Raw genomic sequence first — 20,818 nt, 5'->3', positions numbered from 1 at the left:
CCTCCAGACTATTTCATGTGCGTTTGTACTCCCTGATGGAGTTATCACAGTCAGCTTCGCAAGTGCTTCATCTGCTGTCCAACAGCAGGGCATAATGCATTATTATTCCCCCATTACTTCGCCTCCTGAACTTTTGTGATTTCCTGTAGAGAAAGAGAGAGATGAAAATAAAAACTTTAACTTGTAAAAATACTTTATCTTGTAATTGGAAACAGAGACAAATAAGAGCATGGACATTTTTTGGTTTTACTTACTTCATTGAGGATTTCCTTTAGCTCCTCGTAGGCCTTCTCCAGATCATCATTGATGATAACGACATCAAACACTCCAGGCTCTTTACCTGGAAAGCAGAATTTGATCAGCTTCACTGATTGTCCATACTTCGGGATTATGTTTCGGCAGAGCTGCAGTAAAACTTACTGAGCTCCATATCGATGCGCGCAGCCTCCAAACGTTTCTGTAAACTATCCTCCGTCTCTGTCTGCCTGTCTCTCAGACGTGCTTCCTGTGAAAGACGACAGAACATACAAACTTCCATGAAAAAAACAGGTTAACGGTTGCATAATAACGTCATTACTGCCAATAATCATTAAGTAGAGGTCCATAGAGTATAGAAATTATTAAAAGAGAATTAAAATTTTGTATGGAATTTGACTATTTTACTCTGCACACACAGGCACATAGCTTAATCAATACCAACCATTAAACAGAAGTACGGCAATATAAATTGTTGCCCAAATGTTTACCAGGATTTCCATGGATGGAGGCTGGATGGAGATATAGATGGGGTTCAGATCAGTCTCTTTAATCCTTTTCACCCCCTGGATGTCCACATCAAGGATGCAGATCAGGTTCTGGGCTTGCACGTCTTCCACAGCAGCCTTACTGGAAGAAAAAAAAAAAAAAAGAGTTTTTAAACAGCACAGACTGAACAGAGAGGGCTTGACAGTGTTGAGGTATTATATATGTAATCCCGCAATTTTATTCTTTTCCCACGTAGTGCCTGAGGTAAGAGGATCACATCATTGATACAAGCTGCTCAGACTCACTTAGATAGAGTTATCTTCAGAATAAGAAGAAGAGATTAAACGTGACACACAAGGTGCTAAGCCGCTGTGCCGCTCTTTTTGACTTATGGGTTAAAGCTCCATCTGTCACCAGATCACTATATATCCTCTTGAACCTTGTAACAATGTCGAAGGGCACAATCTTGATGTCTTTTGCATTGACTTCATCCACATTACTTCTGCTGTTTTATTATATTTTCACTGAAATTTTGCTATGATATCTTCTTTTTAGCAACAAAATGAGATGCTACAAGTTAGTTATATGAATCTGGGTACTTTTAACATCAACATTTTGTAAAATATTTTATATACCAGATCTGAAATATTGCTATAGAAATGTCAAGGTATATACGTGTAAATGATAATTGTGATTTTTAATGATGAAATGTTTTTTTTTTTTTTTACCTTGTGCCATACATGTTGCCAGAAAACTCAGCGTTCTCAATGAACTCTCCTTTTTCAATGCCCTCCAGCATGGCCTCTCTGGTTGTGTAGTGGTAGTCTGTAAGAAGCAACATTAGTAATGAATCGAGCTCTGCTGTGAAACTGTGCACCGGAGAAAGATATGACAAACGTATTGCAAATCGAATGACGAGTAAAAAAATAAAAATAAAAAACATCACAGGGGTCACAGCCAAGTTACAGAAAAGCAAGACACAGAAGACATTTTGATATAAAAGGCTAAATGTATCGTTTTTTTTTACAGCTGCTGGCTTGTGTTAAAGTGACGTTCCCTCTGAGCTGAACGTAAACTGTTAACAAACGCATTCTTTCTGAATGGGATGCGCATGCAAAGATTAGAAATGCTTTTATGTGTTATAGGTCTCTTTTTCATAGATGTCATTAGTATAACAGTTATAGAACATATGGTGTTGTCCGTACCCCGATCCATAGGCCTAAATCTTCCAAACATCAAAACCTCGGGGGATCTAAAACAGCAGAATTTCAGAAGCAAACACATTACTACTGCTACCACGAATGACCACGTACAATCATTCGCATGACAACATTGTGAAATGTTGCTCAGACTGAAATAACAATCTGCGGGGAGGCACTGGACAGAAAGTCGCTGTGCTGTATAATAATAGATAAGAAAAGACTCACAGGACGGCAAGCTCAAAACCTCATTATGGTCCAAATGGAGCAAAGTTTGTTCTTGTGTTGCTCACATCACTGAAGGTATTTTGGATGAGTTAACATTTGTTTAGTGTCCGACATGACGAGCAGTAAAACATCAGAGCCTCAACTGAAGACAAAATTAAAAAGGTCACAGCAACATTGATCCAGTGAGTGAGAAGAGATTTAATCTCTAAACCCTGTTTGAGTGTTGCTAATGGTTGGATGAAAATCAACAATGCTCTATCAGCCACGCTGGGCGTTGGGAAATGGAAAAGCTTTTTTGGGGTCGTGGAAATGGGAATCACTAGAGAGGCATCGTAGGGGGCTATTTTCAAAAGCTTTTTACTCCAAAGTGTAGACTGTGTGCTCTTGATTGCTGAGTTTATTGTTCATTTATCTATTTTTTTTTAATGATTTTATTCTATTATTACCAAATGACTAGTTCCCAGTAATCCAATAACAGCATGCCAGGATGATGAAAGTAACCCCCATCCCTCTGCCGTAAAACTGTGATCGGGAATCACAGTGAGATCACCTTTATCTGTGGTTTCTGATTCATTTGGACACGAAAATGAGGTTTCTAAGTCTTCAGAAGAAAAGACGGCTGCTACGGGCAGTAAAGTAGCCCCCAGAAGCATGGGGAGCATGTTCAGCCCTATGGAGAGAGCAAAAAAGGCACAGAAAGATGTTTATCCCTTTATATGATGGGGGCTATACAGGGTGACAAAACAATTTGTGTAGTTCACTTGGGAGTAAGAAGTGTTTTTGAGGACTGGGCAGGAAGGGAAGGCTGGGAAATATGGTATAAAAATATATTCCCCAACTTTTAAAAAAAATGCATTTTAATCACAGGTGTGCAGGTTCTAATCCAATTCCAGGCTTGCTGTATGGTGCGTCACAGAGTGTGGTGATCCTAAAACATCAGCCCCTCGCTTGCATAGATCTAAAAGGTGTCGCCAACAATTCAACCTGAAGCCACAACTACTGTACCTTTGCCATCTTCTTCGCCTGGTCGAGGGCTTCTTGTAGTGTCTGAGGAAAGGATTTCATCATTAATAAAACAATTAATAAAACAAGCATGTGTAAAGACATTAACTGGAATTGTAGGATGCTGCAAAAACTGTAGACTATCAGTGTGGTGCGAAATCTGCTTGACTGTGCAGAATTAGACATTGCGTCCTAAATCCTCCTCAGGCCAGGATGATGTTACGGAAGCCGATCACTAGTTGGCACACAAACATACGTGACACACTGAATCCAAAGACTCCTTCATGATCCTTCATGAGCCTCTTCAGCAGAGTGCTCTTTCCGGCTCCGGAGGGGCCGCTCAGCACCACGGGCCTCGGTCCTGACATCGTTCTTTGACACAGACAGGGACAGAGCGCATGCTCAGGTTGGTGCCACAAACCAAATAAAGTCACACTGTTTCTACCACAAGTGGCAGCCACCTCTAGTACAAGTTACAGATGATCATCATTAGAAAACCAGAGTTTTGGTTTCCATTAACTTTAACTCCTTTCAGTGAACAGTCATTGCAGTGCTGGAGCTCACCAACTTGGTGACCTAATGTTAAGCGAGGCTAATCCTTTTATCCTCCACACTGCCATTACACTCAGAAGGAGGCATCCCAACACACACATGCACACACACGCTAACACAGTTAAAAACAAGCTGTTGCTCCTATATTATTGTAGTTTTAATTTCCATTAATAATTAGTTGGCACTGAGCATTTTCTCCTTAATTACACTATTAAAAGATGTCCTAATTGCTGACTTGTTAGACAGCCAGAGGCCCTGAGCTTAATGTTAAGAATGCCTCTTAATGAAGTCATGGCGGGTCAGTCAACAAGATTAATTGGATGTGATCCAGATGACACAAGGGGTCCAGGACAAGTGACCCATTTACCTACTGTGCCCAAGAGAAGATGAAGTTTCAGGGACACTGAAACACTTAACGTACTTACTTAATGAGACAGGAGTCTACACCACTGAATACTAATAATTGTAAAGTTAAGAAAAATCACTTGTGGTTGATCAACTACAACATTAATATACTGCTTTCATATCAACACGGCAATTATTATCCAGTCATGTAATGCACAGTATATTATAACAAGTACAGAAGGGTCTTTCAGGCACAACGTGTAATTTTATTCTTTTGTTTTAATTTTAATGTAATGTTTAACAAGCTTCTCACTTAGAAAAGTTATTTAAAACTGTGGGTGGACAGCATTTAAGTATTTAAAAGACCAAATATACTAAATATCTAAAAAAGTTACAGCAGTACTTTATTTGTAGAGTTCATTCAATATGAATATTCTTTAGTTTTATTTCTTGCTTGCAGAGTTGAGTAAAAATTGTACCTTACCTTTTCTCACTGCGTCTGTATTGTCTGTGCCGCAGAAACGTTCATTAACAGATGATTCTTCAGCCAGGCTTCCTAATGGACTGTGTGCAGGCTATGTGTGTGTGTGTGTGTGCATGTGTGCTTGTGTGTCACACGAATTCACTGAAGCGGCTGACTGTCAGTCGGAATTACCACCACCTCCCTTCAGCTCATTGACCAATCACAAGTGTACAAGCTGGCTTGGTTTTGTCAGCACAGGAGGAAATGATTTACATAAAGAAATGATCATTTCACTGTTAGGATCCACTGCAGTGTATTTAATTCTTTAAGACCTTAAAAATCTCCTGTGGATGGTCACCTAAATCGCTTTAAAAGCTGAAGGTTTATACCCTAGATATTACCATTTTTTCCTTTCATGATTATGACAAATCATGATATATGCAAACATGAACCGATGAATGTACCCATGGAAATTTTATTATGACAACAGGAAGCTGCATCTACAACCTGATCTGCAGGCCAGACGTTCAGGCCATGTTGAAGCCTTGCTGAAGGTTATAGAAGCGCAACAATTGAGAGTCATATACTCTATTTCTCCTCTCACACCAACATGAAAGTCCATCTTGAAAACTGGGAAACATTGTTTCTTAAACCTCACAACTGCTGTCAGTTTTTTCGCCCTCCTCATGCATTGTGCTTGAACCCCGGGGACTTGAGTGGTTTTGCAGTAAAGGCTCAGAATAGCAGGATTTAGCTTCCCTCACCTCCAGATGAGCTGCGATGGGTTGTGCTTGGCTAATCCCAACATGACCCACTTCTTAAAGGGCGAATACACAACATAGAGTCATCTTAACAAGGCTGTCAGGACTGGACTGGACTGACACAGGAATTCTAGCTGTCTACACACACCCACAATACACACATTAAAAAGTTTAAAGTGTTTTCAGCCGCAGCGAAAAAGAGATAGACAACAACTTTTAGACACCCATTTTATTGTAGTAATGTTGATAAAAGTAGGTTTAATGGTGCAATACAAAGAAATGCATCAATGACAAAGACAAAATGAGCCTGACGGTAACGAGATCATTGTAAATGTTTCCAACCTAAAGCAGCTAAACAAATTAGAAATGAACCAAGCAGAGACAAACTCTGTACAGTAAATACAGCTGCGGTGTTGTCCTACCCAACATCATATACACACATCACTCCATACATACATACACAAAACTATGTACATGTGCTTTGCAGTTCAATTGAATCCAACTATTTTTTTCCCCATAAAACTGACAATTGTTGTAGAAAATTGTTAAACATTGTCCCAAAGCATTTTTTCTTCTAGTTTTTCAGTGCCTGAGCTTACGGTCGATGCTGCTACAGAAATACGGATCTTGTACAGGTCAAAGGCCTCGCTCACTGTTCCTCAGAGTTTCAAAGGTTAGAGGGTGTTAGGAGTTCGCCGTCAAACTGGTAAGAGTGAGCGTGTGAAGAGGAGAGTGAGTAGGGTGGGAGTGTGTGACAGACCAGCTGCACACAGGTCCACCCCTGACTGGCTGAAACTCCAATCCACTCCTAATGTGAGCGCTTGAGTTACAGGTAAACCCGCCTCAGGTCTCCAGGTGACGTGATGGTGTTGCACTGAGGACACAACTTCTTTGCTCCCTGGAAAAGAATAAAAATCAGACTTTTAATGAATTTCTGGACGTCCATCTTTATGTCCGTGTGACTCAGCGTGAATCAGAGAGTTTACCAGCGTTCGCAGCCAACACTCTTCACAGTGAACATGCCAGCACTGGATGGAGGTGAGCGGTGTTGTGTACGTGTCCTGCAGACAGAAACAGGCGCGATAAAGTTGAGTACAACATGCAGTACCAAAACATGCCACTAGATGTCCATGTGAAACTACATTAAGAGCTTTATGGAGTAGTCCTTAAACTTTTTTCATCTTTATTAAAGTTCCTAATTCTTAAGGTAAAATCTTTTGCTGTAATTTTTTACTCTCTGAGTTACGGATAAACGTATCATCACCACCTACCCACCAGAGATTGATGTAACAAGCAGCACTGACACAATTATTATTATTATTAGTGGATTTGGAGCTCATTTGAAGTAGTTGTGGATTGAACTGCAACTTTTAATTGTATTTCTCTGTTTGCAGGCAAATTATACATTGTGCCAAACAAATATTTCATATTTAAAAAAAATGTTTCTTGATGATTTTAATATTTTTACTATAAAGCACAAGATATATAAATTCAAACCAGCAGATTTGAATAGTCGTATGAATTTTATTCCATATCTATATTCCAGTGAAAGACAATGACCGATAATACTGATTTATAGCCAAAAACACAGGTCCCTGCAGTAATACCACCAGTTTGGCATTACTGCGCTGATATTGCTCCTTTCTCTCTATGCTCTATTGATTTAATTTGCCTTCGTACTCACCATGCAGATGAGGCATTTAAATCTGTCTCCTTTAGACAGCTGTTTCTCCAAATCTCGTATCCGAGCTTTAAGTGCGTCCAGTGTTGTCAGCGTGGAATCCTCTGAGAGCCTACACACACACACACACACACACGCACACACACACACAGTAACAGGAAGGCAGAGGGAAGGCGCGTGAGTTAGGCAGACACTGGAGAATCATTTATAAATCGAAGACAGATTAAATTATTCGCTGGCCAACATGGACACTGAGCATGAAATTTAGCAGCAATCACATTGCCGGCATTGGCTGTCTCATTTATCATAGGCAGGAGGCTGGGTGTGTGTGTGTGTGTGTGTGTGTGTGTGTGTGTGTAGGGGAGTGTCAGAGTCCTCACAGAAACAGACGTACGCACAGACACGCACGCTCAATTACAGGATAGACTGTATGTGCAAACATACTGTACAGCGAGGCAGATGGGACACAATGCATTAAGTGTGATGAAACGCGTGTACACGCCTGTGTCGCCTGCTAGGACCTTGATTGATGATATCATCACGTTGATATAGTGTTGTATATCACGATGGGGGGAGCAGGCACAGGTAGTCTGAGCTGACAGAGCCAAGACACCAAAACACACTTTACAGAGTGGGATGGTTACACTTATTTTGCTCTGATTGGCTGATTCACACCTGAAAATGTTTCCACCTGTTCAGCCACACAGTCCATGATGGGATAAACAACACCCTCCTCATCCTGTGTCATCCCTCCGTTCCCAAAAGAATAAAAACCTCCCATAAAAGTCTGACTTTTGCTTACCTGTGACTTAAATCAATTCTCTGAGTTAAACCAAATGCATTACATTGTATGTATTGAATACAAATAGTGTGGTGCAATAGAAAATGATGCAAAAGAAGAAGAAGAAGAAGACAACTTTGTTTTTATAAAGTAAGATTATATTCTCAAAACCTAAAAATAACACTCAATAAAAATTCAATAAAAACAAAACATTTTCTTGTTTACTTTTCATCTTTATTCTCACAGGAAACCACCACATTGCTCACACTCCTCAGTTATAAAGTGTGAATAAGTGTTTAAATCCCACCCTTTTATTAAGATTTTAAAGGGATCAAAGTGTCTATTCCGTGGTTCATCGTTCTCACATGTGTTGAGGTGAGGTATCCCACGCATGCTGCTACATGTGTCAGATTAGTGATAGCTGTTAGACAGAAGCTTCACTTTATTGTTCTTTTTTGCTGGCACAGTGCATATTGACAGATTTCTGCTTTCTACCAAAAGAGCGCAGTCTTAGTTTAATCTGTAAAATCTGAAAGGTGTAAACTTTTCCACGTCAGTCGATTCTCATCATCAGCCACTCTGACGGGCCACTGGTACAGATCAGATGTAGTACTAAAGTTGGCATCGAGGCTACTTTGGTCACTTTGAGGGAACCAGAACGGCCTTACATCAAGGCTGTAAATGATGGCTAAAGCGAAATGAATACATGAAACTGTGTTCTAGTCATTGGTACTTGTTCTTCTGGGAAAGTTTCATACATTTAAAAAAAACAAATGTTTATTTGATCAATTACAGTAAGAATGCCATCATGGAAAAATAATCCTCAGTCTTGTTGAACAGACATTCATTTGGGTCATCCAACCCCTTTATCTGTCTAGCCAAGGGGGTGTTTATATAACGAATCCTAAGTTGGATTCTATTTGTTCAAACTCTTGGTTGTATGAGCTGTGAGGATATTTCTATCAGTGTGGGAAGCGTCATATCCAGTTGCTCATCATAAGGCCCAAACTTACGTCTCTATTTCAGTGTTTTTGCAGGTTTTGGGGAGAACGGCTGGGCTGCTGTTGCGTTTCTCTCCACTGCTTGTTGATGGACTCGCTGAGCAAAGACACAAATGAACAGATACACGGTTATAGGCTAAAATCTGGGGGATGCAACTCAAAGAACCTTCTCGTAATTTTTTTCTTGTGTAATTTGTAAGAGTAATTCCTTTACTTTTATTTGAACCAATAAATTATTCACAGTTGGCTTGACTCACCATCATTTGACCATTTGGAAAAATCAAGGTTCACCCTGGAATCTGGCAACATGCTGCTGCACAACAAAACACATTTATAAGCAGATTAACACGGAGAAAGAAAAACCATGCCATGTTCCTTAATTAGTTTCTATCTAACTGAATATTTAGTTTGAGCTGAGCACCAATGGGCAGGATACGTACTTTGCTGTTGTTTCTTTAGAACTTTCTCCTGAACAAGGAATTATGTCCGTCTCAGTGTATCTGCAAACCAAAGTCAAGGAACGCAGAAGTCTAACAAAGACTCAAACCAGTAAAATGCTGATGACAAAACTTCACGGGGATAGTCTGAAGAATTGTCTGACTGTGTTTATCCTTTAAAAAAATAGAAAAACAGAAGGGATTGCAAGTGGCACAGCTTATACACCAAAAACGTTATCACCCAGCATCCCAGTGCGGACATTCCAACTCACAGTACATGAAAACACAGATGGAGTAAATGAAATAAATAACAAAAAAATGCCAATTATATAAAAGTGGGATCTGCCCAGACCTGTCCTCTCTGAAGCCTCTTGCCGTGGATTTGGTTACGTTTGTGTTAAAAATGCAAAAGATGCCATTTTGTGATAGCTTAAAAGCATTACTGTGACTAAAAATTATACATAGTTTGTTCTACTTCACTCCTGTGGCAACAAACTTGGCAGGTGTGAAGTTGAGAAATCTTTATAGAGAGGTTCAATAACATCAGTATCAATGACTACTTTTCAGCAGGCTGTTATTTTGTCTGTAGGTTTGCTTGGGGCGAAGTAAAAAAGATTTCCGGATCTAGAGATAACAATAATGACACTTAATAGTTGCCTTACTGTTATGGAGCTGTTACTGAGTGAATGTGATGATGTTTTTTAGGTGACAGTCTCAGCCACTGCTTTTACCTAATCTGTTTCAAGCTTTATTCCAGCAAATTAAAATAATCCTGGCATCTGGGATTGGCCCAACTACAAAAAAAAGAAAAAGTCTTGATGTGAAAAAAAGTGATACATTTGGTATGCGAGCTCTGTCCCCAAACAAACTTAAAACAGGAAATAAGGGATTCAGTGATCATTGCCAGCCACTCCAGACTTCTACAACTTTAACTGGCTTTAAACTTTTTAAAGTTACACACTTTATTAATGATTCTTCTCACTTCACTTGTAAATACTCTGTGAAATACAGTGTTTTTCACACTCTCCGTGTTAACTGGAAAGGATACTGTGCTCTGCCGTACTCCAGAGTATCATCTCCATCCACGTCCAGGTCTGCATCGCTGTCCCGGCACTCTTTAGAAGTCGTACTCACCAACACAGCACCTGATGAGAGAAGTGTATATGGAAATCCTTTCAACACAGACTAAAAGCTTATCTTATTTCTTCGGTACCAATTAAGAAAATGTGCCTTCAGAGAATGTTTTGTTGTACGTCTTTCTATCCCTTTGCTTGTTTCTGTCACTCAGCGTGTAGCAGGTTTGCAGGTCAGAGCATCTGGTAAAGGAAACCGTTACTTTTAAGCTAACCTTCAAGGCATCCTTCTCTGCTGTAATCTGGACTGAAAAGTTCAGTGGATTTTCAACTGCCACTCAGTCACATTACTCACTCTCCACTGTACAAGATTATACACATGGGTACTTTCATGGCATACTCACACACAGAAGCAAGAGCACAGATTTGCGTTTACCTTTAAACCCTATAGACGGCATCTGTATCCTTCTCCTCTCATTCCACTCGTCCTCCAATGGCATCAAGTCCGCTGAACCCACCTAAAGAATGCACACATACACAAGTACACAACTTCACCGTCTGGATGAATATGCCCATTTGCCTGGAGCTACATATCTGCTTCTTTGTTTTCATAGCTGTGAACAACACCGGTGGTGTTTTCACATGGATACACAGTAAGCTGACAGTGATCCTGATGCCACATGAACAAAGCCAGTCAACAACATATCCGTCTGTGGTATGCTGACATTCTCTCAACCTGAGATAAACCTGCTATATGCTACATACAATCATCTTCGATTTGATTTCAATAAAAATATCAGGGAAACAAATATCTTCATCTGTCTTTTATGCGAAGAAAAAAAAAACTGGGGGCACACCTGTCCTTCCTCTGGTTTCCTCCTCTTCAGCTTTCCAATCCTGACTGGAAACAGATAGAAGACAGACAGATGGCAAGATGGTTATACAATTAGCATAAAACCAGGCCTCGTGGTGGGCTGAGTGCAGGAGGTGTCTGTTCGGACTTGTGATTCCTTTTTAAAGTTTATCACACATGGAGTTACATAATAAAGTAAACTTTAATTTGTTGTTCCTTAGTGGACGACTGTAGAAGTTTTGTTCCGATATTAAGTTTTAAAAGGGACTTCACTGTTACAAAAGCTGCACCAGTTTCATCTTATTATATGTAACATGTTGCCGTGAGGAGCTACATGTTTACTGTATGACAATTTGAGGATTAAGAGAAAGGAAATAATTCTTCAGTGGGCCTTTCTTGTTATCTGAAAGTCCCCCACTCACCACCACCACTATAATAAGCTTTGTGTAGTTCCCTCATACACATGAAAACAGATAAGCAATTGATGCTGACATGTTATCATCTTTTCAAAGTTTGCATTGAATGATTTACTTTTAGCATTTGAGATTTTACATGTGCATACTTTTTTTTTTTTTTACTTTATTACAAATACAGTGATTCACATCCACAGAAAACTGGTTTGAAAGAACAAAAAATAATGACCTCATAATTTAAAATTGCTGAGACTTCCACCTGAATCTGAAAAGTAGAGAGTAACAAATGTTTCCAGTGCAATGGAGGAAAAGATACAAGCTTTGCCTATAACTCGTATAGGAGCAAAAGTATAAAGCAGAAAATAAAATATACCTAAATACCTCAAATACATATATAAACATTTAAAAGAACCAAATATTTGAGCAGTAGCGGATTTAAATACATTTAATCTTTTGCTTTCCACTACTGAAAGTTGATTTTAACACAATCAACTTTTATTTAAGAGGCAGTGTTAATAGCATGTTGGTTAAAACTTAAAAGAGCTAATGTGGACCATAGTTCTTGAGTTCATTTGAAGGGCCTTAGGAGGTGAAGGATGCAACACTGAAAAATACAAACATAATTTCACAAAATGTGCAGGCTTAGCCAGACCCTTAAAGACAAAATTGATACGCAGCAGCTGCACATTTTCTCAGCTTGCAAAACAAGCGTTCCTCCCATCCCCATCCTGTCATCCCACCGTCCTCCCACAATTTCTCCAGAGAAAATATAAAAGTTAACATGGCAGAACACTAACTGCAGCTCCTATCTCACTGTGACCTGACTGAGTGCAGATCGCATAAGGGGACATTAAGTTTTAGAGCCCTCTAATTCCCGCTGGATGACAGTGGCCCCGGAGAGACGGGTAGGTCGGAGTTGTGCACAGAGAGCTGGTGGCCGTGACCCGGGTGCCGCCATTCCAGCGAACATAATGAGGGTTAAAGAGACGGTCATAGATGAGGAAGAGCTCATCAAACAGAGAGCAGAGAGAAAGAGAGTGAGGTTGATTAATCAACAGTGGAGCACTCCTCCCCACTCCTTTCTGTTCCCTCCCTGACGTGTATTTAGAAGCTCATTATGCTGTCCTGCTACGAGGCTCAATAAAGGCTAACAGACCTCGACAGCAACGGCGGTGTGAGGAGTCAGCTAAGATCCTGAGCATCTCAGTGGAAATAAAAACAAGAAGTCTGTACTATGAGTTAATATCAGGATGCTGTGTAGGACCTCATGTCTTATGCCTGATCAATAACTTATAACCTTATACAAGTGTGACTTTTTACTGTTAAATACACAGGGCAGTTAGTGTTGGAATACCACTTTATTTACCATTATTACTTTATAAAAATACACTAATTATCAACTGTTTATGAATTAATAACTCAATGAATAACTTGTCAATACTTTGCAGAGCAGTTTAAAGACCTTCATAAGGACTCGTTTCGGGGGGGAAAAAAAGGGTTGTAAAAAAAAATCCCATTGGCTTCTATTTATCGTCCCCCAGCTTACTGTGCAGATCATCACCGCAGAGATTAATGCAGCAACTCTTTATTCATGACATTTACAGCTGCGAGTCTGTAAAAGCAAGTGTCATGACAGGGTACGCTTAACATCAACTGATGGTGTTGTTAACGATCCGGCATCCCAGCGTGAAAACTGAGCAATAAAAGGTGGTTTTATATTTCACGAAAAGTCGACTTTTTTTTTAAAGAGGCACGCTCTTTATCAAACACTGACAATCAATAAAGTCAATTACTATTTGATAAAAATCATCAAGCAATCAGCTATTAACCCTTTATAAAGAGCGCCTAGAAAGCAGTTCCTGTATTTGAAATTGAGAAACTCAAAGGAGCCCTATGTAGGTCAGCTCGGCAGACTTGATGCTACCTCAGGGAAAGAGTACGAGGTTTACTTCACTTATACTCAGGTATCAACTGCTAATCATTTCTGACTTTCAGTTAACTGAATCCGTTAACTAATTGTTTCAGTGCTGAAACAAAGTAAAATCAGCACGGTTGAACAAAGTTTGTTGGCTAGATTTTTATCATTATTACTGAGAACTGCTGCAGATTTTTATGGTAAGGAAAACAAAAAGAGCAGTAGATCGACATGATTGTGGGGAAGAAAAAAGTGCTTCTCTGTTTCTTACCAGCTTGTGAGCAGTCTAGGTGGGCTCCTGCGCTGTGTGGGCGCAATGGGGTGGATTTGACGTAGCACCTGCACCAGCAGAGGTCATCGACTGTTAACATATCAAGAGGTCAAAGTTGAAAGGTTAATAGCTCCTCTGCTCGTGTGGGCGCTAGGCCAGTGGAGATGGTGTGGGAAAAATGGGGAGATATCTGAATGACTGGTGAGGGAAGGCTTTGAAACAAAACACATGACTGATCGCCTGAGTTTGGACAAAGGAAACTCTAATTGTTTAGGGCCTTTAGATTGAAAGCCACTTAAAAGTACAGATCTACGAGACTGATGTACTCTCTGTTCGCAAAACAAAACTTACTGGACAGCAATGAAACACAAGATTTAGACCCACATGAATGCATCAACGTACCATTTAGTCTTGTGTGTCTGTTGGCCCGCACTCGAAGAAACGTCTGCAACAAAGAGAACGGACAACATTTATCATGTAGACTTTAAACTCTTTGCTCTTTGCTTTTCTGCAGGAAACACTGCGAGGCCAAGTAGCTTTCACAACATCCAAAAACATACATTTTCTATAAGTTTGAAAGAATTTCAATGATAAACCCTTTCTGCTTAGAAAATTGACCAATTTAATGATCCATCTTTGGTTTTATCTTTAACATGTCACACCTTCCTCTTCTTAATATTGTCCATTTTGCACACTTTATGGCATATTGTGAATATCTGTATATGAAGCTGCTTTTGCAAAAGTTCTCATTTAACTACTATGTCCTAATGTGGAAGATTTAGATTACAATTTAAAGCCCTTTGTATGCAGTTAGTGTTTCTCACTACACACATTATATCAGTTTGACAAGCCTCTTTGTGAGTCTGTCAGTTTTGACTAGGCTTTGATAAACTTAAGGCCTGCTGAGTCCCACCAGGGAGAAATGATGCTGCTGATTGTCCAAAGCACGAAATGAACACAACAAGCTCTCACATTATGCAGGCGCTGCCTAAGTAAAGATATGTGTAAAAATCATTCAGTCATTTTAGATTTTTCCGACAATTCCGCCAATCTAATCCCAAAATATAAACTACAAAACCTTAATAAGCATAAATACTTACCATTTTAAAAATATTTTCTAAAGCAACCGTCACAAGGAAGATATCAAACAAGTCTGACCAAACTCCTAATGGATTCAGCTCACTGACGACAGGATATGTTCGGCAGTCAGTCAAGCATATTAAAGCTGAGAGCACTCTGACTGTTTACTGCAGGTAAGACACTGACTACTCATAAGTACCTCACACAGAATCACTTAAAAATGATTTGTTTAAAGAAACAAGACCTAAAATAGAACGTTTCATTCAAACAGAAGGTGACAAGAGGTGCCGTAGTAATGTACAGTGTGAGAATAATTACATCATTCTTATACATTAAAGCATGTCAAGATATTCTGAAAGACCACACGAATAAAATGATGAGATTTTAATGAGGGCTTAAAGCTATAATGTGTAATATTTCACGTTGTCTATTAACAAATTTGATTTTATCATTCACAAGTATTACCTCAATCGTTATTAATTACCTCCATCACAAAAGTGCAGTGTTCTTATATTCTTTATATTCAGCATACGAATGTACATAAGAGTGTTACACCCCAATGAATGTCTCCATGTCGCTCCGCCATTTTAAAACTACGGGATTTGTAGAAGGACATGTCATCAGCTTCGCCCTTTCCGCTTTCAATGTGGAAACTTTTGTGATGGAGGTAATTAATAACGATTGAGGTAATACTTGTGAATGATAAGACTCAAATTTGTTAATAGACAACGTGAAATATTACACATTATAGCTTTAATAAGGGCTCCAACTTGTTGTTTTACTCTGAGCTCGAAAATCTTAACTCCAGTGGCAATGCACATCTATAAATCTGAAGATTCCACCAATCTGACACTGTATGTAACCACACCTGGTATCGATCTGAATGGGCTTCCTCAGACAGTCGAGTGGGTGAGGTGGGAGAGCCTCCTTCACGCTTGATATGCAGAGAGAGGGATAGGGACTGGGCAATAAGAGGAGAAGCAGAGTACTGTTAAAGCATCGAAACACAGTCAAAGGCTGGATGAGAGCAACTGTCATGAAGATATCACAGCTATGCTCACCTTTGGCGTCCTTATGAGGTGGTCATGCTGCACTGAAGTGGAACTATGGGGAAAAAACAACAATACAGAAGCTTATATCTTGGCCTGGAAGTAGAAAGCGACACTGCTCACACGTGCAAAATTCAACTAGAGAGACCCCCTACAAAGCATACAGGCACAATATTGTCTTTTAAATGTCACCTCATTAAAAACCTCTGCTTTTTTCTTGTCTAAATTTGTGTCTGAATCTGTGTATAACCTCATTGTACACTTTCTCACTTCATGTCTGCCACACAGATATTGTACACTTGCCTTCTCAAACACTGTAACCCCCCCCACACACACACACACACGGACACACAATGTCCCCATGGGCAAAGTTCAATTTGAAACCATTACTGTCCACGGAGCGGTCGTTAAGCAGATTTGGAGTGTAATGTCTTTATTGGAGGAATCATTCTTCTGGTCTAAGCAGCAGGTAATGTGTGTATGTGTGTCTATATTTGTATTTTAGACTGCGTATGTGTGTGTGTAGGGCTCAAAGCAGCCATTAGAAGGACATTATCCGCCTGCTGTATGAGTTGTCGCCTCAAGGCCGGAGGCTGTAATATGAAATATGTAGGAAACAATGAAGCAGCTTGTAAACACTGCACACAGGTGACAGAGAGGACTGGATATATCACCTAGGGAAAATAAAGGGAGGGGCATCTAAATACAAAATCTGTCACCATTAATTATCTGCTGAGAGCTGAACAGAACAGAGTATGGGATGTAAAACTGAAAGAAAATGACAAATAGTGAAATAGAGGAGGAGACAGCTTGGAGGAAATTAGGGAATAGTCAGAAGGCGGAGGTGACGATGTGATCCTCTATAATGTTGTTAAGATATTTGTGGATGAAGCCTCTAATGGTATGATGTAAAATAAACAAAACAGAAAAAGAAAATGAAAATGTTTGCGGTTAAATCAGATGAGAGAGGCATACCTGATCTGGAGCTGCGCGAGTTTGGCTAACTCCTGCTCCATGTGTTCTTGCAGCTCTCCTGGTGTCAGGATGGCCTGGCAGACTGGACACACTGGGGTCTGAGTGTCATAAAGACCCTTCACTTTGCCTGGATAGATGGAAGGCAAAAAGGTTACAGGAGCCATTTGAAAAATTGTAGCATGATTTCTTTTTAATCTTGGCCCCTGATCTGAGAAGCGTTACACAGAAAATATTTAGGCTTACTATGTAGACATGACGCAGTATGTTTTCTTATCTGGAAGCCACCAGCTGCTTTCTGTATCTCAACTACTGGAAAAAAAAAAACATATTAGTCAGCAAGCAGATATACATTTTTTTATTTTATTTACAGCGTCAACTAGCATTCTGTTTGCCTTTTCGTGGAAACTTTAGATTCTTGTGACATTTTATTCTTATCTTACTGGTGGATGGTTTAGTGTTTTAACAATCCAGCATGTCCTATAATCCCACAAAATTGTTTGATTTAATATCTCAATTAGCACAATGACAATATCTAAACCATATGCCATAAATGTTAGAAGAATTCTAATAAAGTAATAGGTACAATATGTGTTATTGAATTTATCCATACATCCATCCATTTTCTATACCAGCTTAATCCAATTTAGGGTCGCAGGGGGGCTGGAGCGTATTCCAGCTGTCGAGCGGCAGGGTACACCCTGGACAGGTCGCCAGTCCATCACAGGGCCACACAGAGACAAACGATACACACAGCCATGCACGCTCACACTAACTTCTAAGGACAATTTAGAGTCACCAATTAACCTAAGGTGCACGTTTTTGGATGGCGGGAGAAAGCCGGAGTACCTGGAGAGACCCCACGCATATAAGTGTACAAAGTCGTGAGGCGACAGTGCTAACCATCGAACCACCATGCAGCCCCTAACAGAATTTATTTGAACTGAAAACTAAAGCAGAATTAAAGTCAAATATTTAAGTAAAGCAGAAGTGTAAAAAACTTCAGTTGATACAGTGTACTTATCTATTTGCTAGGTTAAAGCATTCTGTATCTCTGGACGGCCCTGAGGGTGTGTGTGTTCAGTAGAGCCATCTGTACCATTGACAGTGTTAGTGAGAGTAAAATAAGGCTGAACACACACACGGACACACTGGTATGGCCTCCTGCTGTCAGAGTGTTGACATCACAGGCTGTCAATAGGAACATTACCCAGGAGCGCCACTCGGCCCATTGGGCCCCACTGATGGATTACTACTATAAGCAGTCAACTGGAAGCCTGAGGAGCTCTACTATATCAAGATTTTACCTAGTCGATGAGGTGATTTACTCCTGAAAGCCATCAATTATGAGAAAGGCTTGTAGGCACGATGCAGCTAATTTCCCATATTCAGACGTTAAAAAAAAAAAAGAGATGAAACTTTTCCTGGCAATCACAGCCTGAGTCTCTTAAATATTAAAAATTGCAAACAAGTTTGTCTGTTTTTACGAGCTTTAGTCAGTGTGGTGTATGAAAGCATTATAATCCAAACACTGGACAAACACTTTTCTGTAGTTCCAGCGCAAAATGACCAGAGACATGAAACTTGACTATCTGTTGGAAAGGCTGTGTGACATCAGTTGAGTTGTGAGCCCCCATAATGAGGAACCAAACAGGAGCAAATGGCCTCTAAATAAAACATGGAATTGAAAATAGAAATCGGAGTCAGGTGTCCTTGGGAGTGTGACAGCTCTGCTGCCCACCACTCCCGCCTTCTCTCCCAATCCCCCTCGCCTTTTTTGCATCCCCTTGCAGAGGCCTAAATGACTTTTCCCGACACGCATTGAACGTTCCCGAGCTTTCTGCGCTCTGCCGCCCGGAACATGCAGGCATCAGTAAACAATGAAATCTGTGGGCTGAAATTGAATTTATAACCACATTACCTGCATAGATAACGTCTCCGAATGGCGCCGCGATAAGAGCAATGGGATTTGATTTTCAGGTGTTTTATTTGTCCACTTTTTGGATAAGCCCCCCTCTTCTGACTACAGCCTCTCTCCCATCCGTCACCTCTGCTCCGCACAGACATCCACTTTAATGGTGTGGGAGCGAGCATGTTTGGATGCACAGATGAGTGAGCGTGTGTGTGTGTAGACACTTTTGCAGCTAGATGCTTGTGCTACGTTCTTTTCAGTGGCAGTTGTTGGTTCATGAGCACCTTTTTACACGTTTCCACCCCTTCGCTGCCCTCCGCCCCTGCCCACATAAACCCTGTCAGTATTAGTCAGCCTCAGCTCCTCTTCAGCCTGGGGGGTCTAAGACACACAACAGGGGCTGTAAAACCTGCCTGTGGGGCTTGTTAACTGTTCTCTCACTACGGCAACTGGCTCGGATGGTTTGACCTGCTCTCACTGCGCTGAGTGTGACTGGCCCATATCCAAATGGATTCACGGTCTCCGTGTCTCTGATTGTTCCTCTTTTTTCTGTTTTGTGTCTCGCCAGTTCAGGACCTTGTTTCCTGAATGTTTTGTCTCTGTCACGCTGCCACTTTCGCTTGGGGCCCCCATACAAGAACACTTCCTTGGTTATCTATAAGTTTAGTTCGAGGGAAACAAATGTATGGATCCGAGGGGCCAAATTTACAGTAATTCATGTTACTTTAATAATGGCCATGCTCCATAATTACTTTATATCGATGCTTTTTCTCTTACAGCAAAAATCTATCAAACTGAGCAGAGATTGGAAAATTTTTTATACAAAGATGTTGTTACGAGGGAATCGCACGTGAGCTTAAACAAACTCGTGTGAATAAAATTCTCCCCCCAAGATTTTGAAGAGAATTCCCCCCTCGGGCAAATAACTCATCCAAACACTGTGATATGCCTCTGTCCCAACCCCACTATCCAGAGCATCATGAGATAATAAAGTTAATCTTTTGAAACCAAAAACATGCTGTCGATTTCCTTCTCCCCCTGTATGACTGATGGTGAAAACCAGATTTCTGTTGTTCCCTTTTGACATTGACTGTGACTGTCCTGGGCACCGAACTCCCCACTGAAACAGAGAGATCAGAATCCTGCTTACAAATCCTCAAAGCATCAAGTCCCCCTGAGGGCCTGGGTAATGGCCGATGCCAGCACCCATATGACGGCTGCCAGTTCTGCTGATGCAGATGGAGCGGAGATGCCTAACGTGACCTTTTGTGAATGCCACATCACATCAGGCCTGGATGTCACCCGCTGACATTATGCTGGGGCATGAAAAGGCTGTTCTGCAGGGGAGACATGGTGACAAACGTACCCCCGGTGACAAACCCGTAGACGTGGTGTAATTCTGATTGACGTGAGCAGGATTAGATGGCTTTGAATGGCAGGGGGACACACGAGCAATCATCCATGGAAGGATGGGAAGGTTTTTTGTTTTTTTCTATGTGCGTGTGCGTGTGTGTTTGTGTGTGTGAGTAGGCTAGGTCTGTTTTTCTGTGTTCATTGGCAATAAAGTGCTGAGACAACTCACTCCAAATGGCACCATTATCCCAATCATCAAACAATTCTCTAAGCACATCAGAAATCCCTCTATAAACCATAACAAGCAAAGACTCTATATAACCAGTAGGCATGTAGAGATTGGTGGGGGGAGTAAAGTTAACGCTTGGCGGCTAACTCTGCACTGGTGGGTAGTGTAGGCAGGTCCTTGGCACACTTTCAGACGAGATGGAGGGCTATAAAATCCATTGGCTCCTGCCACACCTGTACCCCACCCTATCCAGCGGCCTGCTTCCTATTTAAAAGCATCACATGCAGGATATTAGTCAGGATTTTTTGCCATCTGTGAGGTAGAGCTAACCTCAGAAGCAGAGGGGGGAGAAGGGAAAGTATGCAGGCCGCCGTTTGTTTTTTATTGGGGAAATAATGGCCTATTGAGAGGTTGGGTATTTAATGAGCAACATAATAGGCCCTGTAGTAACACATCTGCTATGAGCAGAGTCATTTCCTTAGCTTTCAAAGGCTGCTGTGCCAG

General features: G+C 40.7%; 2 protein-coding genes across 2 annotated transcripts in view; both read right to left on the bottom strand.

Annotated features, from left to right (window-relative positions):
* Window positions 1-113: 113 nt before the first annotated feature.
* Window positions 114-3,541, bottom strand: guk1b (guanylate kinase 1b). Its single transcript, XM_075485404.1, has 7 exons — window positions 3,430-3,541; window positions 3,177-3,218; window positions 1,473-1,569; window positions 747-885; window positions 421-505; window positions 255-340; window positions 114-143 (listed from the first exon to the last, which is right to left on the bottom strand). Exons 1-7 carry the CDS (start codon window positions 3,539-3,541, stop codon window positions 114-116), a joined length of 591 nt encoding a protein of 196 aa, XP_075341519.1.
* Window positions 3,542-5,617: 2,076 nt separating this feature from the next.
* rnf220b (ring finger protein 220b) overlaps window positions 5,618-20,818 on the bottom strand; it is a 30,387-nt gene continuing 15,186 nt past the window's right edge. The window contains exons 2-16 of the mRNA XM_075484372.1: window positions 17,067-17,132; window positions 16,824-16,950; window positions 15,861-15,903; window positions 15,668-15,760; window positions 14,122-14,164; window positions 13,720-13,809; window positions 11,125-11,168; window positions 10,704-10,785; window positions 10,243-10,339; window positions 9,198-9,257; window positions 9,015-9,070; window positions 8,770-8,854; window positions 6,979-7,087; window positions 6,281-6,355; window positions 5,618-6,192 (exon numbers count right to left, since the gene is read on the bottom strand). Of these exons, the coding sequence (XP_075340487.1) occupies window positions 6,121-6,192; window positions 6,281-6,355; window positions 6,979-7,087; window positions 8,770-8,854; window positions 9,015-9,070; window positions 9,198-9,257; window positions 10,243-10,339; window positions 10,704-10,785; window positions 11,125-11,168; window positions 13,720-13,809; window positions 14,122-14,164; window positions 15,668-15,760; window positions 15,861-15,903; window positions 16,824-16,950; window positions 17,067-17,132 (1,142 nt within the window). The 3' untranslated portion in view covers window positions 5,618-6,120. The remainder of the gene's footprint in view (window positions 6,193-6,280; window positions 6,356-6,978; window positions 7,088-8,769; window positions 8,855-9,014; window positions 9,071-9,197; window positions 9,258-10,242; window positions 10,340-10,703; window positions 10,786-11,124; window positions 11,169-13,719; window positions 13,810-14,121; window positions 14,165-15,667; window positions 15,761-15,860; window positions 15,904-16,823; window positions 16,951-17,066; window positions 17,133-20,818) is intronic.

The sequence above is a fragment of the Odontesthes bonariensis genome, chromosome 15, assembly GCF_027942865.1.
Source record: "Odontesthes bonariensis isolate fOdoBon6 chromosome 15, fOdoBon6.hap1, whole genome shotgun sequence".
NCBI lineage: Eukaryota > Metazoa > Chordata > Actinopteri > Atheriniformes > Atherinopsidae > Odontesthes > Odontesthes bonariensis.
Note: the sequence above shows the minus strand (reverse complement) of the source record. Positions and strands in the feature narration are given on the sequence as shown.

Coding starts and splice junctions, on each gene's coding strand:
- guk1b (XM_075485404.1), bottom strand. CDS start 3,541: ATGTCAGGACCGAGGCCCGTGGTGCTGAGCGGCCCCTCCGGAGCCGGA. Junction 341..420: donor GCGCATCGATATGGAGCTCA/GTAAGTTTTACT, acceptor TCTGCTTTCCAG/GTAAAGAGCCTGGAGTGTTT. Junction 144..254: donor TAAAGGAAATCCTCAATGAA/GTAAGTAAAACC, acceptor CTTTCTCTACAG/GAAATCACAAAAGTTCAGGA.